The following is a 24,147-nucleotide window of genomic DNA, read 5'->3' as shown; positions in this document are numbered from 1 at the left end:
GTAGGCACACACATGCAATACTGAGATTTGCACACCAGTATGGTAAGAAGGCGGTAGATTCATCATTAAACCTATATGAAGCACAGGCCAGGTCGGCCCTATTACATGCCATATGGTCGCCTTTCCCTCTCTTCACCGAGGCTGAAATCCCATCAGCTATTGAAAGAATTAAATCCTTTTCTCCCGCGGATGCTATTCCTATGGAGATTATGCAGGAGATCGCTTCTGATCTCCTGGTAGCCCTCACTTCAGCTGTAAATGATTCCTGCCAATCAGGTGCTGTCCCCGCTGAGCTGAAATCAGCTAGGGTTGTACCCCTCGTGAAGAAGCCCATGTTTGATCCCATGGTTCCTGCAAATGTCCGCCCTATTTCCTTGCTCCCTTTTCTTTCTAAACTTTTGGAATCACTAATTGCCCCCTTTTTGTCCCGGGAGGATAGCTCAGCGGCAACATGCTTGTCTTGGAAGCAAGACGACACGGAGCAACACAGGTTCAATCCCCAGGTCCGTGCTTAGAAACCTCTGGGTATTAAGCGCGATATAAATAACCTATCATATTATCTTCTTTTCTGGAATCTACTAATAGCCTTAATCCTGCCCAGGTAGGTTTGATACCAGCCAGAGGCACTGAGAGTGTGCTGGTGTCCGTGCAGGATGATATGTCCAGATTGGTTGACTCAGGGGGGGTTGGAGCCCTGATTTTGTTAGATCTTTCAGCGGCATTGGATACGGTCAACCACCCCATCCTGTTGTCTCGCCTGGCCCAGATTGGAATATCTGGCCAGGTTCTTGCATGGTTCACCTCTTTCTTGTCGGACCGCACACAGACTCTTACCATGCCTCCTTTCCTCTCCCTATCCTGCTCTCACGTGTGGTGTCCCTCAGGGTTCATCTCTGTCCCCAATCTTGTTTAACATTTACATCTGGGCTCTGGTGTGCCTCATCCATGCCCACAACTGTTACTCGTATGCAGACGACACCCAAATCCTGATCCGGCTAGATCAGGATCAGGCGGCTGTGTCGGCGTGCCTTCGTGACTGTTTAAAGGCCATGGGCGACTGGATGGACACCATTGGCTCAAGCTTAATGGGGGATAAGACTGAGGTGCTGGGATGTCCCCCTGATCCCTCACTGTGGGTTTCTGCTTTCTGGCCGTCTACTCTAGGTCTCCTTCCTTGCCCAGTCAGCAAGGTAAAAAATCTTGGGGTTATTCTCTCACTCTCTCTCCATGACAAACCAAGTTGCGGCTGTGTGTCAAGCAGGCCACTATCAACTTAAGAACTTGAAGAAAGTCCTACCTATGATACCTGAACCTCTTTGTCCTCTGGTAGTTGTAGCACTGGTCCTATCTCGCCTGGATTATTGTAACTCTGTACCTGGCCCAGCCAATCGGCCTGATACAACGGTTACAACAAATACAGAACTTGGCGGCTAGGCTGGCTACGGGACCACATATGGAGCTCATATTTCCCCAATGCCGCGTCCGCTTCACTGGCTGCCGGTAAACCAGCGTATCCGTTTTAATGCTATGTGCATTGTCCATAGGGCTATTCAAGACTAAGGGCCTGAGTTTCTGCAGGCTACATTTCTTTGCTACTACCCTGCAGGGGATCTCCTCTGTTCTACCGCCGACCTCTTAGTCGTTCCGAGGTTTCGTCGTACCATGATAGGTGGTCGGGCCTTTTCCATAGTTGCGGCTAACCTATGGAACGGACTGCACTCTGTAATGAGGAAAACGTCTAATCATCTAGCTTTTAGAAGAGCACTTAAAACAACCCTTTTCTAGGCCTTCTTACTGTGGTTCCAACACGGATTGCTCTGATCTCCCTCTCCAGTGCCATGCCGCCTGCGGGCGGCCGCACGCTCTATAAATGAATATAACATATGGAGCAGGCATTTCTGGTTAAACATAAATGATTAAACAATCCGCTGCAGTGAATACATTTCATAAAACAGCCGTGAGATCTTCCACTTTCTGCCCCTAATCTTGACATGCCTATGGAATTGGGTTGGGCGTCAATTTCTGCATTAGCGCATCTTAAGCCCAGAGTGGTTATATATGATTTTATCAACCCACATTTCAGAGTGCTATCATACCATAATACCGAAAAGCGACATATTTTATTTATTTTTTATTTGTGGGAGTCCACCCAAACCCTGTTTTTTACTCGTGTAGCGCCATCCTGACCCATCTTAACCCCCTACTCCACTACCCCATATATATATATATATATATATTTAATTCATATTTTCAGTGTTTGAGTATCTTACTCAGTGAAATGTACCACTCTGTTTTGTTTTTGGTAAAATGACTAGGTACCGCCAGAGGTATAGCGTTCCTCAGAACTGATTGCTTATAGAGATGCATTGAATGATGAGTATGTTCGACCTGAATTCCGATAGGAAATCATTGTAGGCTCCATCCAATCCCTTGGATTGCACATTTAAGCAATACCATAAGGGGCGTTGGCTTTGCTAACCTTTCGGAAGGTCGTGTTGGCATCTGCTCAAACATTGCCAATATTAAAAAAGAAAAATTCCTTTTGGGCCATCAGGCGACAGTGGCGAGTACGCAAACTGACTGCTCACAGTTTTTGGATTACTTGCCTGTGAAGGCCAATTACGGATATGAGAGTTTAGACATGATTGATAACCCTGTAGGTTATGGCCACTTTTTACAATTTGTTTTATAAATATTGACAGTAGCAGTTGCCACTATTAGTGGAACTTCAAGAGTGGACAAAGCAGGAATTTTTAAATTAGGTTTCCCGGTTCCTATACTTTTAATTTAAAAATAAACTTTCCAGGAATGGTTTGGTTTTAAAATAAAAAGTGTAAGAAGAAGTTGAAACTTTCACTTCTGGGCACTGCATCAGGGGCAGGTGGGAGGGGGCTTTAATCTTTAGCATGCCCCTTAAGGGGTGTGAATGGTGGCCGATTAGAGGGTACATAACGCTGTTTGATGCGGGTAACAATTACTAAAAGGTAATAGGGCTTTGAAATTCCTTTTACATTTTCTTTCACTGTGTTTCTTTCAGCCTTTATAGACTGGAGGAAAGGCGGGACCCCAGGCATGGGGTTTCTACTGCGTGTGGGAGGGGGCGTGGTGATGGGTTTGTGAGGCGGGGGGGGGGTGAGTCAGCAGGGAGCATGGTTCCACTACTTCGACCATTGACCTCTGAAAAATCACCAGTGTAAGCAGCGAACAGCAACGGAACACACCTTTTTTACTTTGTACGCTTTACAATGATTTATGTAAAAAATAGTTTGAAACCATGAGAACACGGTTTCTCTGGCAAATTAATGATAATCTAGTCAGTATACGCCACCTCGCATTCTTTTTTTTGGAGTGAGGCCAAAGGACTTGTTTCATCGGGAGTGGTTAGTGAAACGTCTTTGTAAAAATAGGTAACTTGGCACTGACACTGCTCGTGAACGGATGAAAGTCAAGGGCCGATTCTTTCTTTATGTGGATTGCCATCACGTTTTATCATAAGACACCCTCGAGTAGCTCAATGGCTTGATAGTCACCATTCTTTGCCATCAATAGTGATGGCCCTTATTTTTGGGATGCCAGCTTTCATGCTTACATAATTCGGCTTCTCAATACTAAGCAGTATCCCCTTCTCCTCAAACTCTACATGCCGTGGCCAATATTTGCAAGGCATTCAGTTCTTGCAAGCAGGGACGTCATTTTGGGGTCGCAACTGGCACACCTGAAGTCTCCCTTGCTACCCGTAAAAAAAAATGTAAGAAAAAAAAATGTTTCACATTGAAGTTCCTTCGCCTATGGCCAGTGCCATGTGGCTCTGTTTCTGGAGTGGCTGGGATTTGTATTGAGGCCTCTTACCAAAAAACAGGGGGTTCCACAAATGTAACACTTTGAGCAGTGACCCTAAATAAGAAAGAATAACAAATAATTTTTCTGGTCACTTTAGAGTGCGGTCAAATGACATCACTTCCGGTGAGGTCAGAGGCCAAGGGTCATGTGATGTCACTTCCGCTACCCTAGGCATTTTGGTCAAATGACGTCCCTGTTCATACGTGAAACAAATCATTGGTTGAGAATCAATCTACTAGATTTCTTGCTGAAGGACGTTTGGACCAAGTTACTTTTCTGTGTCCTGACGTTTTCTCATGATCAAAGAAGGTGAGATGCATTCGCCCCATGTAACAAATGTGCATTATTCAATTTCAAATCCTGTCAGATTATCAGGTAAAAGAGCTCCCCAACTGTGCAGAAGGTATTTCTGCAAACATGCATGAATACTATGTATTTGAAAAGCATCACCGTCACTGCTTCGACCAGTATTAGCTCACATGGTGGACACAACCTACCATGACATGGTCTTGTGAAGACTGTAAAGCACCTCATCTCCCGAGAAAGCTTTGGACTGAATATGCCTCACTTGGAGCGAGCTCAGCTTGACCAAAAATAAGCACACCGCTTCAAATGACTGGCACAGTTTGTTTTTATACAAAAAAAACACAACATGCTCACATCCCATAAGCGAGTGATTGGCGAGAGGTCTAAACCATGACTTTTGACAGGTAGAAAAGCGCCATCATTCGGTGACCATGCTGAAAAAAACGTGAAAAGGTATGGGCAAAGCTTAGAACCGTGGTGAAATAGCTTTCAAAATACTATACCTGTCGAACTCTTTTCTTAGAACTTCCGACTCGGAATATGCCCACAGTCTGCAGACCTGTAACAGGAAAGACAGATTATACGTGTTGTCTTTACTAGTGAAGCAAGCACTGAAAACTGATTCACTCAAACAACCCCTCCTTATACACTTCCTGGATCACACCAATGTAACATGTCTGCTCACTGAAATAGTATGCAGAGAAAACAAGCGGAAAGCAGAGAGACGACTTCCATTGTGCGATTGTTTAATAGGATGTGATGTCATCTGTGAGGAGCGAAAAGTGTGTAGGGACAGGCGCAGCGGGGCAATTAATGGTTCATCTGAACCATAATACCCTGTGTCAACGGGCCTGTCAACTGAAGCGCTTTTTGATATGTTTTTTTTGTTCAAGCCAATTTGTTGATTCTTTTAGTATTTAACTCTTTCTGGTATTTTCTAACTTTTTTTTTATAAATCGCTATGAGTCATAGGAGAGAATCCTAACACAAGTTTAATTCCACTAAAAGGTTGGGGTTTAGCGATCCATACTTAATCCTAGCAATACTACCCACGTGGTATTGCATGCTGGTAATGCATCTGCATGCCCCAAGGAAGTGTGCGGGCCACACTAACATCACATTCCCAACCGCCGTGCCCAGGGTGCACTATGGCTGGAATTAGCAGGACAATCCCATGGCAACACCCTGAAAGCTATGCACTTTGGGGAATAACTACCAGCGCTTGCACTACCTGCAGGCAATGGCGTGCAGCCATCGAGTGGCAATGGGTGTGGCTTCTGGGCATGCCGCTGGCCCATTAAACCTAAGCGTGCTACTCAGACGGCATGCCTTGCAGTGCATTACCTATAACAGCAATACTTACAGGTTCTGCTGAAAGCCATGCCCAAGGGTCTGCAACCTTTGGCTCTCCAGATGTTTTGGACTACAAATCCCATCAGCTCTATCCAGCATACTTAATGGGGACGGATAATGGGAGTCAAAGTTCGAAACATCTGGAAAGCCCCTTGTTGCATAACCATGCCATAACCGGTAGGTAATGCTTGCCACCTACGCCTGGAGCCCTTGCAGTGATCATTTGCCCTTGTTGTATGTTAATAAGTAGGCACATCCCCACCCCTCAGGGGTATGAATTAGAGACTACAATAGGCCCAGTCTAAACATTTTTTCAGAATAGGATTTCAGACATTCACACTCTGGCTTCACTATCCTTAGCCACACTACCCAGAGGGCACGGCCTGCAGCATTAGTGTGTGCATGTTGCACCCGTATTTGACATGCAGCCATGTCCCTAGTTCACTAAAGCACACTACCGAGAGTGCACGGCCTCAAGTCACACACTGTTGGTAGTGCACCATGGAAATTTACTGTATGGACTCAGGTGCACCACCCATTGTCGCTCCCCTGTTGGCATTGCGTGCAGGCTTTGCCCTTCATGCAGGTTGCCCAGGGCATGACCTGCAGCCATAACCTCTGAGTAATGCTGCCAATTGTATCCGAGGATTGTTACTCTGATCAGCAGATCCAAGAGCTAGATCTGTAAGCAAAGTGGGCAACACTGTGTGAACATTAGCGTAGCACTGCCACCTATGCCTGGAGCCCTTGCAGCGATCAATTGTCCGCGTTATTTGTTAATAAGTAGGCAGAATCCAGCCCTCAGGAGCAAGAATTAGGGACTGCAAAAGACCCCGTCTAGACCTTTTTCAGAACATGATTGCAGTCCCTTGTCCATGGACCCAAGATAGCGGGCAAGCTAACATGCTCAGTCTTACTTTCCTCTCGCACACAATTTCCAGTTTGACTAGAAGCCAATATATGGTCCAATTTGTTGTTAAAAACGCCAGTGTTTTTTGACACTACAGGTGAGCAAACATTGCCATAGAGAAACATAACTACTGACGCCTCTCTTAACTTCCTCTTCCCTCAACTAAACAGCATGAAACTTTCCAAAAAATACACACATTGATGTATATTTGGAAAGTTTTCTCCTAATTTGTTTCATGGGGAGAAGATGTACACACCAAATGACTTCCTTTGTGAGGGAAAATGAGAAAGAACTAGAGCTACAGATTCGCGTTAGGAAAATCTCCAATTCCCAGGAAATACCTCACTTGATGGGACGTTATTGTTACAAAGCAAAAGCTGAAATTAATTTACATTTAGCAGATACGCCAATCAATGCAACCATAACTGAACTCCACATCCATGCACCGCTCATAAGCTCGCACGTGGCAGGACAGCTTTTTTTCTTTTTTTAAATTTCTTTCTTTCCATACAGGAGGAACAATGCTCTTTTGAGGACAAAAGAACATACAGTACATCAGAAAATAGATTTGATGAGAATCAATGAGCTTCTTATAATGGGGTGAATTTGTGGAACATTCTGACCAGGTTGTGGAGGAGAGTACATGCAACAGTCACCGGGGACAATACACAAATGGGCATACATATATGAAGGACAACCAACATTGAACCTTTTTAAGTGCAGGTAGGTGGTCCAGATCGCTGTGCTCGGGAAGTGACTATGAGGGGTGGAGTGCTACAGTAGAGGCTGAGGAAGTGAGCAAGAGAGGCAGTTTAAGGGTGAGGAAAACATGTTAGCTAGCAGGCAGATGAGAGGTAGGTTTAGAGAGTAACTCAGAAGTGAGGAGGTAGGCACAAATCCGTGTGGACTGTTTCCATGCAAGCAGAGCAAGAAGAGAGAAAGGGCAGAAGCAAGGAGCAGCACAGGGATGGCGAGGCGCCACAAGAGTAATCAAGGAGGCAGAGCGGAGATTACAAGAAGGCTTGTAGAGTTGATAGAGGAGGATAGATAGCTCTGGTCCTTTCTTGGGTCTCTTTTCTTTCTAACAGAAGCCAAATTCTTTCTTTTTCTCCTTTTTGCTTTGGTGCTAATGCGCTTTCATGTGGTGTTCAAGTTGTGCCTCATTTCCAATACTGTTCAAATTCTATTTCCAGCCATTGGACGGTCTCATCCACTCCCACGGCCTTCGTTGCTGCTCCTATGCTGATGATACCCAGATTAATATACAATTTAAGCTGGAGGAAACCGATCCTTCTTCTCAGCTAAGGGGGTGTCTGCAGTGCGTTGGGTGGTGAATGGGCGACAAGTGGCAGAAATTTAAGGGGGACAGGTTGGACATTTTGGTGGTTGGACCCTCTTCCACCACCTCCCTGTGGACACCTTCTTTCTGGCACTTCTCTCTTGGTCCTCTTCCTGTTCCGGCAAATCTGGTGAAGGATTTAGGTGTGAAGATCACCTTCTCTTTCTATGGAAACTCAAATTACTGCTGTATGCCAGTCTGGGTACTTTCATCTTAAAATGTTGTGGAAAGTATTGCCTTTTCTGCCCGCAGAACTTCGTGACACAGTTGTGACAGCATTGGTGTTGAGCTGGATTTATTATTGTAATTCACTATCTGGATTGACCCCAATACCTTATTCATCGGCTGCACCCTTTGTAGAATCTTGGGGCTAGGGTCTCCTTTGAAATTACTCTTTATTGTGCAACAAGCCTTTTACGGTCAAGCTGCTGAATATTTGCAAGTTAAGTTTGAGCGGCACATTCCGGGTTGACATCCCTCCTCTGAAGATAGATGTCCAATTCAGATGGTTATAGACTTTTTAGAATGTGTGGCCAAGCTTTCTCGGTTGCTGCTGTTAAGTTATGGAATTCCATACCACAATCTATTAGGGCCACCGAGAATCATTGAGCATTTAGAGGCGCTCTAAAAACCTTTTTGTTTTGGCTTACTGTTCTGCTTTTGTCTATGCCTTTTAGATACTTCGTGGCAAGATCCCTTTGGTGGAAGCGTGCTTTACAAATTAGTTAACATAGCATAACATAAATACAGTGGTGCCTTACCATGGATAGAGTTGTGAACCAGGAGAAGAAATTTCAATCTGGCCCTGTTTTGCATCGTCAGCCATCCATCCTGGTGACAGTATGAGGAAGTAGGTGTGAAGTGAGGGAGGTCAAAGAGAGTCATAGCTGCGAAGTTAATGATCTTGTTGAGAAGAAATAATGCATATTTGGGCGACCAAAGACGATGCTGGCACAATAGCCCAGTTAAGAGAAGACAAGAGTGGTTAAGAGATGCTTGGCAGTGCTGATAGGAATGAGGCGCTTGATTTTCTTAATATTTAGGAGTTTGAGGCGAGCTCCTGTTCCAGTTTTTGAGATGAAAGTAGAGAAGGGTCACAGATGACGAAGAGGTTTCTAGCTGAAGAATAGTAGGGGAGAGTGCCAGGCGGGACTGGATGGGAAGAGGTGTGCAGCTTTGCTGCTTTACACATGCATTTCCACAACCTAGTCCTCTGTGTTCTTCATGGACATATTGGTTGTGTCACAGATTTGGTAGCTAAATGTGCCTGTTTTCCCCAAATATTGACATATACCATATCTCTGGGTCATGCTGATCGTGTTGAAGGGTCCTGTGATGTAGCTCTCAAAGTATTTCTTCACAATTGCATTAATGAACAGCATTCTCGAATGCAGACCGTGTCATCAAAATCAAATTAAAGAATGTATTCAGCCAACCAGTTGAGATAATTCGTATGTAAATGCTCAGTCCAAGAGAATTCGCTAATCAAGCTGCAAATACATACTTTTTTTTCCTTTGAAGGATTTTAATCTTGCTGCTGGATTTTTACCAAACCACAAAAATGCGTCATGTTTAACTAAGCACTCACTAAAAATGCAAGTTTGGTGTGAACCTGCGCATTGGTACGTACAGCAGTGGTGTGTACAATTTCCTAAGACATTTTGAAAAAGAATCGTAGCTCTTGGGAAGCCATCCTACAATTGTTGCTACACTTGACAGACTGTCAAAGAACCTTGCAAATGGTTCAGAGGTGGTTGTATTCCTCAACATGTCACACAGATTCATCAAATGGCGTGGACACAAACACACACACACACACACACACACACAAAAAATGGAGAATTCGTAGTTTTTCCATATTTCATCAATGATCCCTTTTCCTTTTACTGGCTGGTTAGACAACTCAGTGAGCGTAGCATCCAAGGAACCTTCCAAGGGAAATACATGGAGTACATGAACATTGGTAACAGCAACACCTGTTAGCGAACAGCTCTAAGAAACAGCCAGAGCTGCAGGTCAAGATGCCAACATTATCAGCATTGCTGGAACTATTGCTCGAGAACATGAGCAAGGTTAGCAGCAGGCCCTTTTGTTGTAGTCAGTTAGAAAGTGTAGAATGCGTGCTGTATCGCCTGATGAAACACTTGTTTTTTTACAGTGCGCCATTTTATGTTTCCATAGTGCGCAGCTTTTTGGATAGTTTTCTATTCTTTTTGGGTAAATTAGTCTGGGCTTCTTGCGCAAATTAATGTTGGTGGAATGTACCATCCACTGCAAGACCCTGTTGCAGCTGCTTTCAGAATACAACTATGACTGCATGACCCAATTTACAGACCTGCTTATATCGAGTTAACTAAATAAATACAGCATTACAAACCTTGACATGGTTTTTAGACATCCTAAAATTAAAAAGAATGCACTGAAGATACGAGAAGTGTCACAGAAATGCAGCACGCCTTCCTACCTACCCGCTGTCTTCTTCTCCAACCTAAAGTCCAGAGGGTACACTTTTTAAAGCAAAGTATCAAATGATTTTATTATACCTGATACATTATATTAATAAACTAATTGAATCATGATTTAATCAGCACTAAAGTTACAATTTACATAGCAGGAGATTTAAGAGCATACAAGTTAAATACAATTCATACCATTCAATCGTTTATTCATTCGTCCACATGCGTTCATCATGCATCCATACACTCATACCAAACAATACCAAGGCGACCTCATCACAAGTTGCTCAAAAACTTGTGATGAGGTCGCCTTGGACATTGATGTGACCCATCCCAACCTTTGACCACTTGCACAATTTATTGTGCCATGTATATTGATTGTACTTTTATTTTCTATGATAATTAAAGTGATTCATTGTGTGTTATGACTTTCTACAGGTTTCATATTATACACATTGTTGTATGGTATTGTTGACCCCTCTTGTACCCTTTTACAAAACAAACATGTAATTCTCTCTTACAGGCACTTTTAGATTCTTCATGCAAAGACAGAAAACGAAATAACTATTGCTGAAAGGTGCAAATGGGTGTGTGTTGGTGAACCAAACCGATCAGCAGATTTCCTCCTACCGTAGGTCTCAATATGCTGGCAGCATCGCTCCACAATGCGGGGGACCTGCCGGTATATGGGGTTCAGGCTCAGCTTCTTATTCCGCTCCATGACCCACCGGCTTTCCAGCTCATGAGGATGCGAGAGCTGCAGAGCTTCCAGGAGGCGGGAATGGTTGTCATCCAGGTCGGTTATGGAGTCCACGGATAAGGCCCCCTGCGGAAAGAACACAGACTCGCTGGAGACATGAAGCAGACATGAAGATCCAGACTTGCTAGTGAACATTCTAGGCTTAGCCAACAAAAGCCCGCGTCTGATGACGGGATCTGCTAGAATGGCATGAGGATTAGTAGATGGAGTGATAGTCTTCCTGAGCAGTAGATGCTAGAGCCATTCACAGGCATCAAACTCATGCCCCCAGGATCCACACAACACCCACAATGTCTTGTCATATTTTGTTCAGAAGGCATTAAAAGAGATGAGACCACTTCTATTGCCTTATTGGTCAGACCTACCGTACATAAGAATTTTTTAATGAGAGATGGCACGTCTGTTTTGGGAGAAGTGTATTTTCAAGGACACACGGAAAAGTAATGAGCACCCTTCTTCTGGCAAATCCTTTTTTATTAAAGATCTGCTGATAAAGCCCTTTACAGACTCAGCCTCCTCCTGTCCACATGCCATGCTGCCATGAAAACGAACGCCCTTCATAGAGATCTCAGAGCTTGCACAGAACTTGCTGAGAATGTAGGAAACAGGGGAATGGGCACCGGAGGCGGAATCAACTCGCACAGCACTAGGTGGTTAGATGGGTCTATGCTAATTTGCCGACTGATTTTTTTGAAGTACTTTCCGACTTCCGAAAACCATAGACTTTGGAAAATAAATAGAGCCCTCCTCAAATCCCCCTTGCTCTATTGTTTGACCTCAACCCAACCCCCCCCCCACTAATTGTTACCCTCCCCAATATATTTAGATGAGTTTTTTTCAAAGTAATTCCCACATCGGAAAGCACTTTGAAATAAAATGCTGTTGGAAATAAACGCAATACCGATTCTATAACAAGACCAGAGGCAAGCATTATGCTTTAACTTCTTTAATTACTGCTAACCACAGCTTTTTAAATCTCTCTTTTGTTTCAATGTATTTTTTTTTTTATAACTCGTATGAACAGAAAAAAATGAATCAGCCTTAATGCGGCTAAACTACATCCCCCATGAGGCTCTTCAATATGGTAGTCCAGTAGCCTCTCTCTCACTGTCCAATCAGGCAATCCCTTCTACTATAAGTCGCTGCCTATCTGGGTCCCTTCCTCTTTTTTGCTGCACCACAGATAAGTGACACCAATTCTAGCAGTACCTTGCTATGCTGTGTTTTTATGATATTGTGAAAACGTTAGGTTTATATATTTGTAAAGCGCGCGTGTACCTTTAGCGCAAGCATATTAGCATTCGAGTTTGAAACGCACGCGTTCATTTAGCGGACAAGTTGGACTTTTAGGATGGCTGACTGCCGAGCCCGTGAGTGATCTCACTCGCTCTAGGGCTTGGCCAGTCAGCCGCGAACGAACACCGACGGAGATAAAGAGTATCGCGGGCAATGCGTAGTATGCGGTAAGCCCCACTCCCTTTAGAAACAAGGGAAGCGCGCGCATGCGCATTACTGCATTCCTCAGAGTTTTGTTCTCACACGGAGAAAGCGAACGGCAATTCTACACTCCTGTTCTTCGCTCCCGAACGCGTGAAACTCGTTAATTTGTTTGTGAGTCGCCTGCGCACATCAAAGGCATTCAAGGCAAAGAAAATTTCGAAAAAAAAAAACGAAAATATATTTTTCTGTTGCCAGCAACAAAAGAGGAGCTACAGTTCTCAACCTGATGGCCATCCTCTGTGAGGCACACAATACCATGGCGTACAGCATGGATAATGAGGCTTGGGGTGAAGGGAGTGACAGAACCAGAGCAAGAGGTGGAATACATAGGAGAAGATATAGACCTCTCCTATAGCTTCAAGAAAGTGCTAGGCGACTCATTGGTTCAAGCCGTAGCACTAGGAGTCAAGCCTCTACAAGACAGGCTATTAGTGCTGGAAGGAATACTGGGCAACAAAGCTGGCACGCTCGACGACACTGGTGAGGGAACCTCCACAAAAGAGCCTCTGAGACAAGGTGAGAAGGGGAAGAAAGCGGCCGGGAAGAGGAAACGCTCTTCTACTCCCCCGGGCTCAGATACAGGGAAGGATAAGTCCCTAGAGGTGGCTGATGCTTTCAATAGGCTAAAAAGCACCTTTCTTAGAAAGACAGCCTTGCCCAACCTCGTACCCCAGGGACGAAAAATATAGGGGATACCTCATCATCCTCAGAGCATTTTGGATCAGGAACGGGGAGAGGATGATGATCGGAGCATAAGCAAAGTGAGCGTAGTCTCGCAGAAGAGTACAAGCGAGCCTAAAGCCAGCGGTGTGGAGGCCCCTCTGGATGAAGAAGACATGTCAGACATGTTTGAACCGGACACAATAAGGCACCCCACATCAACGGACTGGACCCCATCACCAAGAGTAGCCCTGTATATGTCCCAGAAAATGAGAAAGCCTATGGAGAAAGATATTAGATTCAGACTTAAAGCTGAGTGTCCGAGACCAGAGCTGACCGAGAAAGTAGCAGATAAACCCGAGCTCGACACAAAAATGCTAACCTTCATAACAAAGGAAGGGAAGGACACCAGAAAAGGCATGGATAGGGCGTGGAAGACGTGCCAGGATAAACTGTTGGACCTAACTGGACCCATAGCGAAGATAATGGATTTAGCCGAGAGGGCTAAAGACACTTGGAGAGCCAGTCGACCCACTTATATTAGCAGATTGGGCGCAAAGAGCAGTCTGCATGCTGGGCAACGCAAACTGCGCAATATCTTCAGAGCGACGCAGATCGACTTTACTGAAGATTGATAACAAACTAGGAGACCTGGCATCTTACGAAGCCGGGGAAAGCGCCCAAGGGCTCCTGTTCGGAGACACATTTGTGAAAGAGATGAACAGATTCATCGGGACATACACAGCGCTGGAGAAAGCGCAAGACTCCATTAGGAAGGTATTCCCGGGGAGAGTTTTTTCAGGAGCCAGTCGATATAGAGGCCGCTTGACCGGCCGATTCAATAACAGAAGATCACAAGGCCCCAGAGCCCAGTATTGGGAGACCTGACAACAAGACGCCTTTTTCCCGAACAGAGGACGAGGTTCTCTGGGACGTCGGGGACGCGGATACTACCGGCACCAGAACAATAACACTGGTGAGAGAATGCGCAGCGACCTATCCTCCTGTGGGGGGCAGGACAATGCTTTATTTGCACAACTGGCACGATCTATTGTCAGATGTATGGGTCATTCAGACCATACAAGGCTTCATTCTACAGTTCCTAGATCATCCATTGCAAGATCACCCCCCTCACAGAATTCAAATGACAGGTCGAAGAAGATTTATTAGACGCAGAGATCCAGGATCTTGAGCGGAAAAACGCGATAGAGAAGGCTACAGGGAGCGGCCAATCCTTCCTGAGCAATATGTTCCTAGTCCATCGCAAGGACAAAGTTCGTCCAGTAATCAATCTGAAAGAACTCAACAGCTGGTTAGTGTACAAGCACTTCAAGATGGAGGGAATCCATCTACTAGGAGACTTACTCAGAAAGGGGGATTGGCTTGCGTGCCTAGATCTGAAAGACGCTTACCTCACAGTTCCGATAGCATCCCACTGTTGACCCTTTCTAAGATTCAGGTGGAGAGATAAACTCTGGCAATTCAGATGCCTACCGTTCGGTCTGGCGTCAGCACCATGGGCGTTCACCAAGATTATGAGGCCCATCGCGACAGCACTTCGGGAACAAGGGTGTCGGATGATTGTCTACCTGGACGACATCCCATTTATGGCCGAAAACAAAGATCGCTTACAGAAGCAGATTCAATGGGCGATAGAGCCAATTTCCAGCCTAGGATTCCTAGTGAACAAAGACAAATCAGAGCTTACGCCGACCAAGCGGGTAGAGTTCTTGGGTTTCAGTATAGATACAAAGAAAGCTACCTTGGAATTGCCAACTCAAAAAATGAGAGCTATCAAGAAAGATCTGAGAAGAGCACTCAAGAAACCACTGATCTCTCTTCGTTATCTAGCCAGGATAGTAGGTCTGTTAGCAACATCCATACAAGCAATGTTTCCTGGCCCGTTACATTATCGAGCTCTTCAGAGGCTGAAGATCAAGTACCTAATGAAAGGCTGGAGATACCATCGACTAGTTCCCCTAGACGAAGAAAGCAAATCAGAACTCACCTGGTGGCTCCACAATATGGAAGACTGGAACGGCCGCGCCATCTTCGGAGACATAACAGGGTTAGTTATAGAGTCAGACGCCAGCAGGTCCGGCTGGGGAGCGCGATGCGGCGACATAGAAACAGGCGGAAAATGGTCAAAAGAAGAATTGGAACTACATATCAATTGCCTAGAATTACTAGCGGGGTCTTTCGCAGTAAGAGCGTTTACCAGAGACAAAGCGCACTGCAGCATCCTTCTCAAGATGGACAATATATCTGCAGTAAGGTATATAAACAAGCTGGGAGGTACCAGGTCCAGGATGTTAGTGGAATTGGCAAAAGATTTCTGGCACGACTGCCTACAGAAGAAGATTACAGTCAAAGCAGAGTATCTCCCAGGGGCCCTGAACTCAGTGGCAGACTGGAACTCCCGACACCTAGAAGATTACAGCGACTGGAAACTACACAGACATATTCAAGAAGTTGGAAGCAAGATGGGGGCCCTTGCAGATGGACCTGTTCGCCTCGAGGCTAAACACACAGCTGCCGGATTACTTCAGCTGGAAGCTGGACCAGGGAGCCCAGGGGACGGATGCATTCATGCATCATTGGGGGTTGCATACACACTATGCCTTTCCCCCCTTTGCGATGCTGGCGAGGGTACTAGCAAAAGTGCGCAGAGACGAAGCTCAGATAGTGATAGTGACGCCAGAGTGGAAGTCGCAAGCCTGGTTTCCAGTTCTGATGGAACTTTCTACGGATTTTCCACTGAAGATTGCATACAGACAAGACCTGCTGACCGATCCAGCAGGAGCCCCTCACCCTCTGATAGAGGATCAATCCTTAACACTGATAGCGTGCAGAATTTCAGGCATAGATGGCGCTTGCCAGGCCTTTCAGAAGACGCTACAAGGCTTATCAATCTATCATGGGCCCCATCTACGATCAGGAGCTACAATTCTGCGTGGCAAGCCTGGGATTTATGGTGCAGGGGGAGGAGTATATCTCCCATTTCAGTACCTGTAGTCCAAGTGGTGAATTTCCTAGCCAGCCTCCCGTCTACAGGGAGGGCGTTCAGGACTGTAGGAGTATATAGGTCAGCGATCTCTGCTGGACACGAGCTAGTGGACGGAACACCAGTAGGGGAACACCCAGCGGTGTCCCGATTGCTAAAGGGTGTAAAGATGAGCAAACCTCCTACGCCCAAGTACTCATCGTTATGGGATGTCCAAAAAGTCATACATCTGTTCGAGCAGTGGCCGAGTAACAGCTTTATGTCAGATAAACAACTTTCAGGCAAGCTAGCTACAATCCTTTGCTTAGTGTCCTGTAGAAGAGTTTCAGACGTTAAAGCCCTAGAGATAGACAGGAAGATGTATTACCCGGAAGGGATAGCCTTAAGAACAATTCTAAAGTGATCTCATACCCATACTGGCCGAATAATGAGAAATTGTGTGTGGCGAATTGTATAAAGTTATGAAGCAGCGACAGCAGCGGTTAGACCGAAGGGGGTTAGCCAGTTGCTTATAGCGCGTATAAAACCATACAAAGCAGTTATGTCAGCTACTATTGGTAGAAGGGTATAGGAAGTGATGGAATTGGCAGGTATAGACACGTCTAAATTTGGAGCGCACTCTACCAGAGGTGCCATGGCTTCACGAGCTTTTGCAGTCGGAGTTCCGCTGCAAGAGATCATGAAAGCAGCAGACTGGTCGAGCGATTCAGTCTTTAAGACTTTTTATTTCAAACCAGTATAATATAGCAGCTGCTGTTGTAGAAAGCTTTGAACAAGCATAATGCTCGCCTCCTGTCTTGTCATAGAATAAAGATTGCCCATGCGACTAGCGCAGGAAGTCTTCATTCTATTAAAGACACAGAGGCAAGCATTATCCCACCCTAAGGGAATACGGCTGTAAGGGGCATAGTATGAACTGTAATACATCTCACAGCAAATGTATGTAAATGCTTGATTATAACATGATAAATCGTATTCCCCTCCCTAACGTGCACATTTCTCTTTTTGCATAGGTGAGGAGCAAAAGAATCACCGAGATTAGTGTACGAAGGCAGCAGTGCTGCGGAGTTAGAATACGACCACCAAGAATAGAAAGGACAGACTCAGTTGGATTATGCGAGAGTGCAGTTGGATTTTAGACATTTGTTCAGTAAAGGCGAGCTGCAAAAGAAGAGGAAGGGACCCAGAGAGGCAGTGACTTATGGTAGAAGGGATTGCCTGATTGGACAGTGAGAGAGAGGCTACTGGACTACCATATTGAAGAGCCTCATGGGGGATGTAGTTTAGCCGCGTTAAGGCTATGATATTTTTTTTTTGTAACTCGTATGAACAGAAAAAAATGAAATACATTGAAACAAAAGAAAGATTTTAAAAGCTGTGTTTAGCAGTAATTAAAGAAGTTAAAGCATAATGCTCGCCTCCGTGTCTTTAATAGAATCAAGACTTCCTGCGCTAGTCGCATGGGCAATCTCTATTACATACGTAGTGTATATTACATCAAGGTTTGGATAATGTGGATCTGCAGCCTACAGAACATGTATTGACTAGTAAGGATTGTACCCCGGATATCTTGCGTTAAGTACAATAGAGCAATTGTGATTTCCAAAATGTATCACAAAATGATTTAATTAATTTAAGTTGGTCAGCTGACACGTGTTTCATCTGGGTCTTTCTCAAAACTGAGTCAATACAATTGTTAGCATTTGTTATGAAATATGAAATGTAGAAACACATTTATGATTGTTGTATCACAATCAAAACCATGATTTGTATAATGAACATACATAATCAATAAATAAGCATGTGTTCCCATGTCAATTGGGAAGGCAATTCCAATGAATGGTAAAAGAATTAGAAACACGACTGTGAATATATTCACATAAGATACACAATTAGTGCAGTTGTGTGTATATCAATTGCTAGAAAAACAAAAGAAAGGGAAAGGTAAAAGGGAGATGGGGACACGCACCTTATTCGTATTATTTATACATTGTTTGAATATTCTGCTGACTTTTAGAGCAGAGGCTAGCAGCCTGGGCACAGAAAGGGCATTACCTATATTACCTGAGGATTTCCCCCCCTCCATCCCCCTCCCCAACCCCCATTTAAGTGGGTTAATTGAAGTGCGGTTTGTTGAACCTGTATGTAATAATTACAAAAAAGGGGTGAAGGCCTTACCTGGGCAAATCCTGAAACGGGTAAGACATGCAAGTCCATGAGAGAAATAAACCGGGTCGGGACCCATAATTCAGATACAAGGAAAAGGAGCCTCCTACTTGTGTCAGTACCGGGCAGGTTAGTGAACCGAGTTTGACAACCACAAAGCCTGAGAAAGGCCAGAGGAATGGATACATTCCCCCACCAATTGTCAGACTGCCTGAGAAGCTTGAAGGCCAGTGGACGGGAGCCATTCCCCCACCAACTGTCAAACTACCCGAGAAGCCTGAAGGTGGTCAGGGGAGGGGCCACATTCCCCCACCAGTTGTTAAACTATCTGAGGAGACAAGAGAAGGGAGGCATTCTCTTAGCAGTGCAAGAAGCTAAGAGAACCAGGGGAAGGGAGTCATGCCCCCTAGTGTGTTTGTGAACACTGTGACAAGTCAAGAGAAGGGAGGCATTCTCTTGGCAGTGGAAGGAGCTGAGAGACATTATAGAGGGAGTCATCCCCCGACCCCACGAACTGGGACCAGAGGGGAAGGAGGCACCCCCCAGGCCAGAGGGCGGAAGAAGCAGATATGTCAAAGATATCATAGTGAAGACAACTATGATAAAGAAGGAACATTTCTTGTGATCTGTGTTGGAGAAACTTGGAACTTTATGTTGTTTATAAGCAACACTATAACCCGAGGAAGAGAGTCATACCCTCAGACCACAGTCTCAAAGTGGAGCCACTGAAAAACCACCAGTTAGTTTAGCTCAAAGAGTAAGGGAATGAAATAGAATTTTGACACAGGACAGTGGGACCTTTTACTTTGGACATCCTGACAGGTTCTGTAGTATTTTAGTTGAGGTAGGGAAACTCCTCTTAGTATCAGGGATAGTTAAGGTTTTTCCTTCTTCATTTTCATCTAATAAAAGTCTTTGCCAAACACCATGCCACTATTGTGTCAGTCTCGTACCTTTGTAACGTTACAGAACCTATATAGAGAACCAGCAAGTTCCGGTTTCCTCTGAGTTTTGCTTGACTGCTGGAAGCGGAGGCAGGGCTGATCCACATCAGGAATCTAATAGAGATTTTTGTGTAGGTAGGATTTATTTTTTCCTTTGAAGACTGTCATTTGTGTTTGAAAAACAATTTTATTTTACCTAGGAAACCCTTATTTTAGTTTTCTTACCTGCCAGGCAATGAGGAGTTTATTTGGCAAGCTATTTTGTTTATGTTCAGATTTAAAATTTAAAACTTTGTAACTCAAGTTGGGCCGACTTATTTTTGCTCTTACTTGGAAGACAGTTTATTTGGGAGGCCAGTTTTTTCGTTATGGGAAACTGATGTTTTAACAATTTATTTTAATTGAGAAACCTTCATTTTTCTCTTACAGAAAAAGCTTGTATTTTCATTTTGTTTAGGTCAGCCTCTTTTTCGTTTGTAAAAAGGGCAGGAATGCAGGGGGACAAGCATGATGTAGTGCTGTCTGTGCAGGAGGCGTAGTGCGAGCTTGGTCCAGTGGTCAGGGGTCCCTTATTCTCCTGCTTTGAATCAGAAGACGCTGCACTGATTCTAAGCATTCGCAGAGTCTGTTGCACAATCTGACTCTTCCAGCAGATGTTACTGCTGCAGACTAGGTTGGTGGGATTGGTGGTGATAAGGGCACTTCTTGGGTAGAAAGGGGGTTTGGTGGGAATGGCGGTGACACTGGCCCAGAGGTGGCACAGTCAGTACTGTAGGGGCGAGGAGCAAAGTCAGTATTGCTGTGGTCAGGAAGAGGCACAAACTCCTGTGAGTGTTCAAGGAAGGCCCAGAATTTCTTCCAAATATGCAAGGAGAGCAGAATGAGAGCTCTCCCCCTTTGCCACCACCCTCTTGCGCCTGGAAATACTGTGGGTTGCCTGATGGGGTTTTAGAGACTCAATCTGTGGTGTGCACCTTTGGCCCGGGTTCAAAGTCTGTTTGAGTGGGTTAGAGATCATCATCCTCCTCCACTGGGTAGCACAGGCCTCCAGAGCCATATTCGACACAGGCAATCAGATGCGTACAACAAATTCCAATGATCAGAACCCCATAAAAGTAATGGCGATGATGCTGCAACAGGAGTGCACTGGGGAAAGCATAGGCTTGTACCAGCAGTGAGCAGGTGCTTCCCGAGCAGTGAAGGGTTGTCACCTACCCACAGAAGTGCCAGGCCAATTCCAGGTGCCATGCCAGGGAATGTGGAAACTGGGTCAATGTCCTGGAGTGAAGTATCATTGATAACTTTGCCCAGAAGATGCTGACATTGTTCCTAGTGCGGGGCACACGTTCAGCCAGCATGAATTGGTGGTAGTGGCCAGTGCACAGCATAATTTTGAGACCCACCAACCTGAGCCATTTAAAAATGAGTTTTGCTCCGATAGTGTGTGCAGAGGATCTCTGTAAATAATTGCTGTCTTGATTTAGTTCTGGGCGGCTGCTATTTCAGTTTTCATTTTCTTCTTCCATCCCTTAAAAAAGTATACAAGATCAACATTTTTTTCCCATTTTTTCTAAATCGAAGAACCCAAAAATAAATACCCCCAAAAATGACTTTCGTCTATTTAGTTTGGTGTCATATTTTGGGTGCTGAAGAGTAAACTCGATATTTGAGAAACAGGCATCCTACTTCTGGAAGGATTTCCTTTGGATAGGATTGGAATTATAACACTCACCGAGACTTTAGTCTCTTCGTCCTCTTTTCGTTAAGTGGTGCAGCACTCGCTTGTCTAAGGAGAGGGCCCGTAAATATGGACATTTACCTCTGCTAACACACAAACTAATATTTCAGGATGCTAGAGAGTTTACCCTGTGGGAATAGCTTAGTATGCTCTATTGAGATTTGGGTACGTTTGGCAACCAATACCACCATGTAAAGCCACTAAGCCTCGAGAAGCGCATCAGTCAACTCCTCCCATGTTGGAGTTCTGTCTCCCGAGATAAATGTAAAAATGCAGGCTGAGCCTCCACCTCAGTGAAAATGCGAGTTAGGAGAGTTATCGAGACTCGAGAGTCAAACGCATTCAGAGTGTGCCCTCATTCCTGTGAGACAGGAGACACATACAGCATTGAGTGTATGAAGGACATCACATGCCATGGAACTTAATTAAAGGCCCCATACCTTACATTTCCATCATGTCCTTTTGAACTAGAACATTGCTGCAGAGATTATTGCCGGTCTATCCCTGTTTTCAGACCTGGAGCACCCTCTTTCACCTTAAATTCTGCATACTCATTGTCTTTTCTTGCAGGGGTGCATTGGTAGAGTTTAGTGTTTTAGTATTTCTAGTTTAATTAAAGACTCCTATTTTTATAGAACCTCGGATGGACAATGCTTGGTACAACAGTACTATTGTGGTTTGGATGCTTCTTTGCAAGCTCACACTCAGCCTGTAGAGTTTAGCCAGCCCTCGGTCTAAAGGGCCACAAGACGTGCATGCGGTACAATCCTCGGGTTGCCCTTTTCACCTTTATTCTGGGTAAGTAGTAGTGTGGGCTTGAGTAGGAGTTTAGAAAACACTCGTCATCCCTGTAGAGCAGTGGTCATTTCGTCACACCCACCACTGTAACTTGACGGGAGAAGGTATGCCTTCATGCTCTGCACTAGCAACAGTTGGCTGAAAAGCAGGGGGTCCCAAACAACCAGTCAATGGAAGGGTTAATTGAAAGTGTGCTGCTGGAAAAAGGAAAAACACATTGGTAATCTGGGGTGGCCTAAATAATTCAGGACCACCTGTGGTAATGGGGCGATTCCGTCTAGGAATGATGTTGTGGTTGTATAATTGCCTCCTAAGAGTGGATCTGCACACCTAGCATCCTGACAGAAAAAGGCCGAAGACTGCATCTCTTTTTAAAAGACTCGTCCATGTTAACAACAGAAGGGATTTCCCAAAAGCACTAACGTTTGGCAAAGCACTCGTTCTCATCTTGCCATTTCCCTCTGACAAAGTCACTGATCCATACAATCTGGTCACACTCAAAAGCCATCATACCTCTGACCCTAACCACAGCTATTTGAGCTGCAGTGTTAGCATCCATCTGCACTTGACAAGCCGATGCTGGAAGACCCTAAAGCCTACCAGCCCAATATCGAGTACAGTATTTGGATTACTCAAATTGTATTTGTTTTTACTCCGATATTCGGTGGATTATCAAAAACATTTGCACATGTTCTCTTAAGTACAGACATCTGTTGAAAATTACATGTCTGGTCATGTGTACTTTAGAGGAAGTCCTGTGTAAGGATACTCCTTTCTTCAGTGTCCAGCTGAGGTACACATTAAGGGTGCAAAGAAAATGTCCAGTAAGAGCACACCCGTGTATGTAGCGTGGTACAATAGAAATCACAATTATAAAGTACAAAATCAGCATTCAGCTCTCAACCAGTTAGAGAGGTTAAATGAAAACTGGATTTATTTACATGAAATAACTTGTGCTTCTTGACGCACAATTCTACATACAGAGTCCTGTTTGCTTGCTCACCCTTCGTCTCGCACGAGCCATGTTGTCCAGGAAGGTCGGGGAAAGCGGCTCATCGCTGAACTCCAAGGATGAGCCCATCAGGGAGTTCCTGTCTGCGGGGCTCTTCTTCTGCTTCTGAGCCAGGAAGCGGATCACAGTGGCCTCCACTTCCAGGCAGTCCCGGCGGCTCTCCTTCACGGCTTCCTGCTTCTGCTTGTGGGCACGGTCATTGGCAATCACCTGGGACAAAGCAATACCAAAGGCCTTCGGGGGAGATTCTGGGGAGGGAAACAAGAACTATGAGTGGGGTTCTTGCACCGTGCTTAGTACCATCGTAACAGTTTCAAAATGGACTCAGTTCGAGTGCTTTATTCATCAAGTTAGCCAAAACTAAGGACACAATGCACGCACATTGAAATTCTCTCTCCCATCCAATGTTCTTGAGCTAAAATCATCACACAATTATAGATCTAGCTTCGTGTTGAAGCAAAACACGAGATGTCCTCTGTTTTCAGGGAACGAGGCTGGATTCTCATACAGGGGCACACAGGGCTTCATTTATCAAAGTACGGATTTAGCTTCATTATTTATCTGTAGGTGCAAACTGAGTGTGAACATGAAATTAAGTTGAGAGAATTCATCTTTTATTACAGACTTAATACCAGGGACCAGTCTCTAAGCTTGGGACCGGGATTCAAACCTGTGCGGCTCTGCATTGTCTTGCTTCCATGACAAAGGCGTTGCCCCTGAGCTATCCTCCTGGCCTGATTCAATAAGAAACATGTGGCATGCATCTGGGTGGAGTAGTGATTCTCAAAGAGAGAACACATGCTCCTAACTCGGTATTCATACGAGTGTGCAGTGCAAACAGTATGTGTTTTACTCATAGGCAGGACATATAATCATCTTTCTTTAAAAACTTCTGCAAATTTATTTATTAATGTGTTATAGCGTAACATAAGCTATCACATATCATAAATCAATAACAATTACAAAACTAAAATGCTATTATGATTTCATTAAACATATTCCTAACAAGAAAGAACAACGTTAAATATATAAATTAACCAGAAAGAGAATAGTAGAATTACAGTAAAAGTAAACATAAATCACCTTATATCAAAATATCAAAGAAGGAGAATAAATTTAAAAAATGTTTATGCTGCCAGGTTCTACAAACATGCCAACGTAATTGCACACGTTGGAAAGCCTTTGCCCCGTTACTGCAACAGGTGGACCCAAATTATGTGGGTGTAAAAAAAAGTGCTAAAATAAAGCAAATAAATTCCCACATAATTTAGGATTTTCATGCGCCTCTTTTTGGGGTCTGTGGTGGACAGGGCCACAGTGGAGACTACAAGTGGCCCGGGCACAAATGAAAAAGATGCCCA

At 44.6% G+C, this 24,147-nt stretch overlaps 1 protein-coding gene across 3 annotated transcripts in view; it reads right to left on the bottom strand.

Moving 5' to 3' along the window:
- The window catches only part of LOC138481164 (rho GTPase-activating protein 6-like), a 2,140,333-nt gene that overhangs the window by 154,276 nt on the left and 1,961,910 nt on the right, over positions 1–24,147 (bottom strand). For all 3 annotated transcript variants that reach the window (XM_069613116.1, XM_069613117.1, XM_069613115.1), the window contains 3 exons: positions 22,778–23,034; positions 10,835–11,030; positions 4,650–4,705 (listed from right to left, as the gene is read on the bottom strand). In XM_069613116.1, the coding sequence (XP_069469217.1) occupies positions 4,650–4,705; positions 10,835–11,030; positions 22,778–23,034 (509 nt within the window). The remainder of the gene's footprint in view (positions 1–4,649; positions 4,706–10,834; positions 11,031–22,777; positions 23,035–24,147) is intronic.

The sequence above is a fragment of the Ambystoma mexicanum genome, chromosome 5p, assembly GCF_040938575.1.
Source record: "Ambystoma mexicanum isolate Mex_15411 chromosome 5p, UKY_AmexF1_1, whole genome shotgun sequence".
In the NCBI taxonomy this organism is placed as follows: Eukaryota; Metazoa; Chordata; class Amphibia; order Caudata; family Ambystomatidae; genus Ambystoma; species Ambystoma mexicanum.
This window is presented reverse-complemented; position numbering and strand designations above follow the sequence as displayed.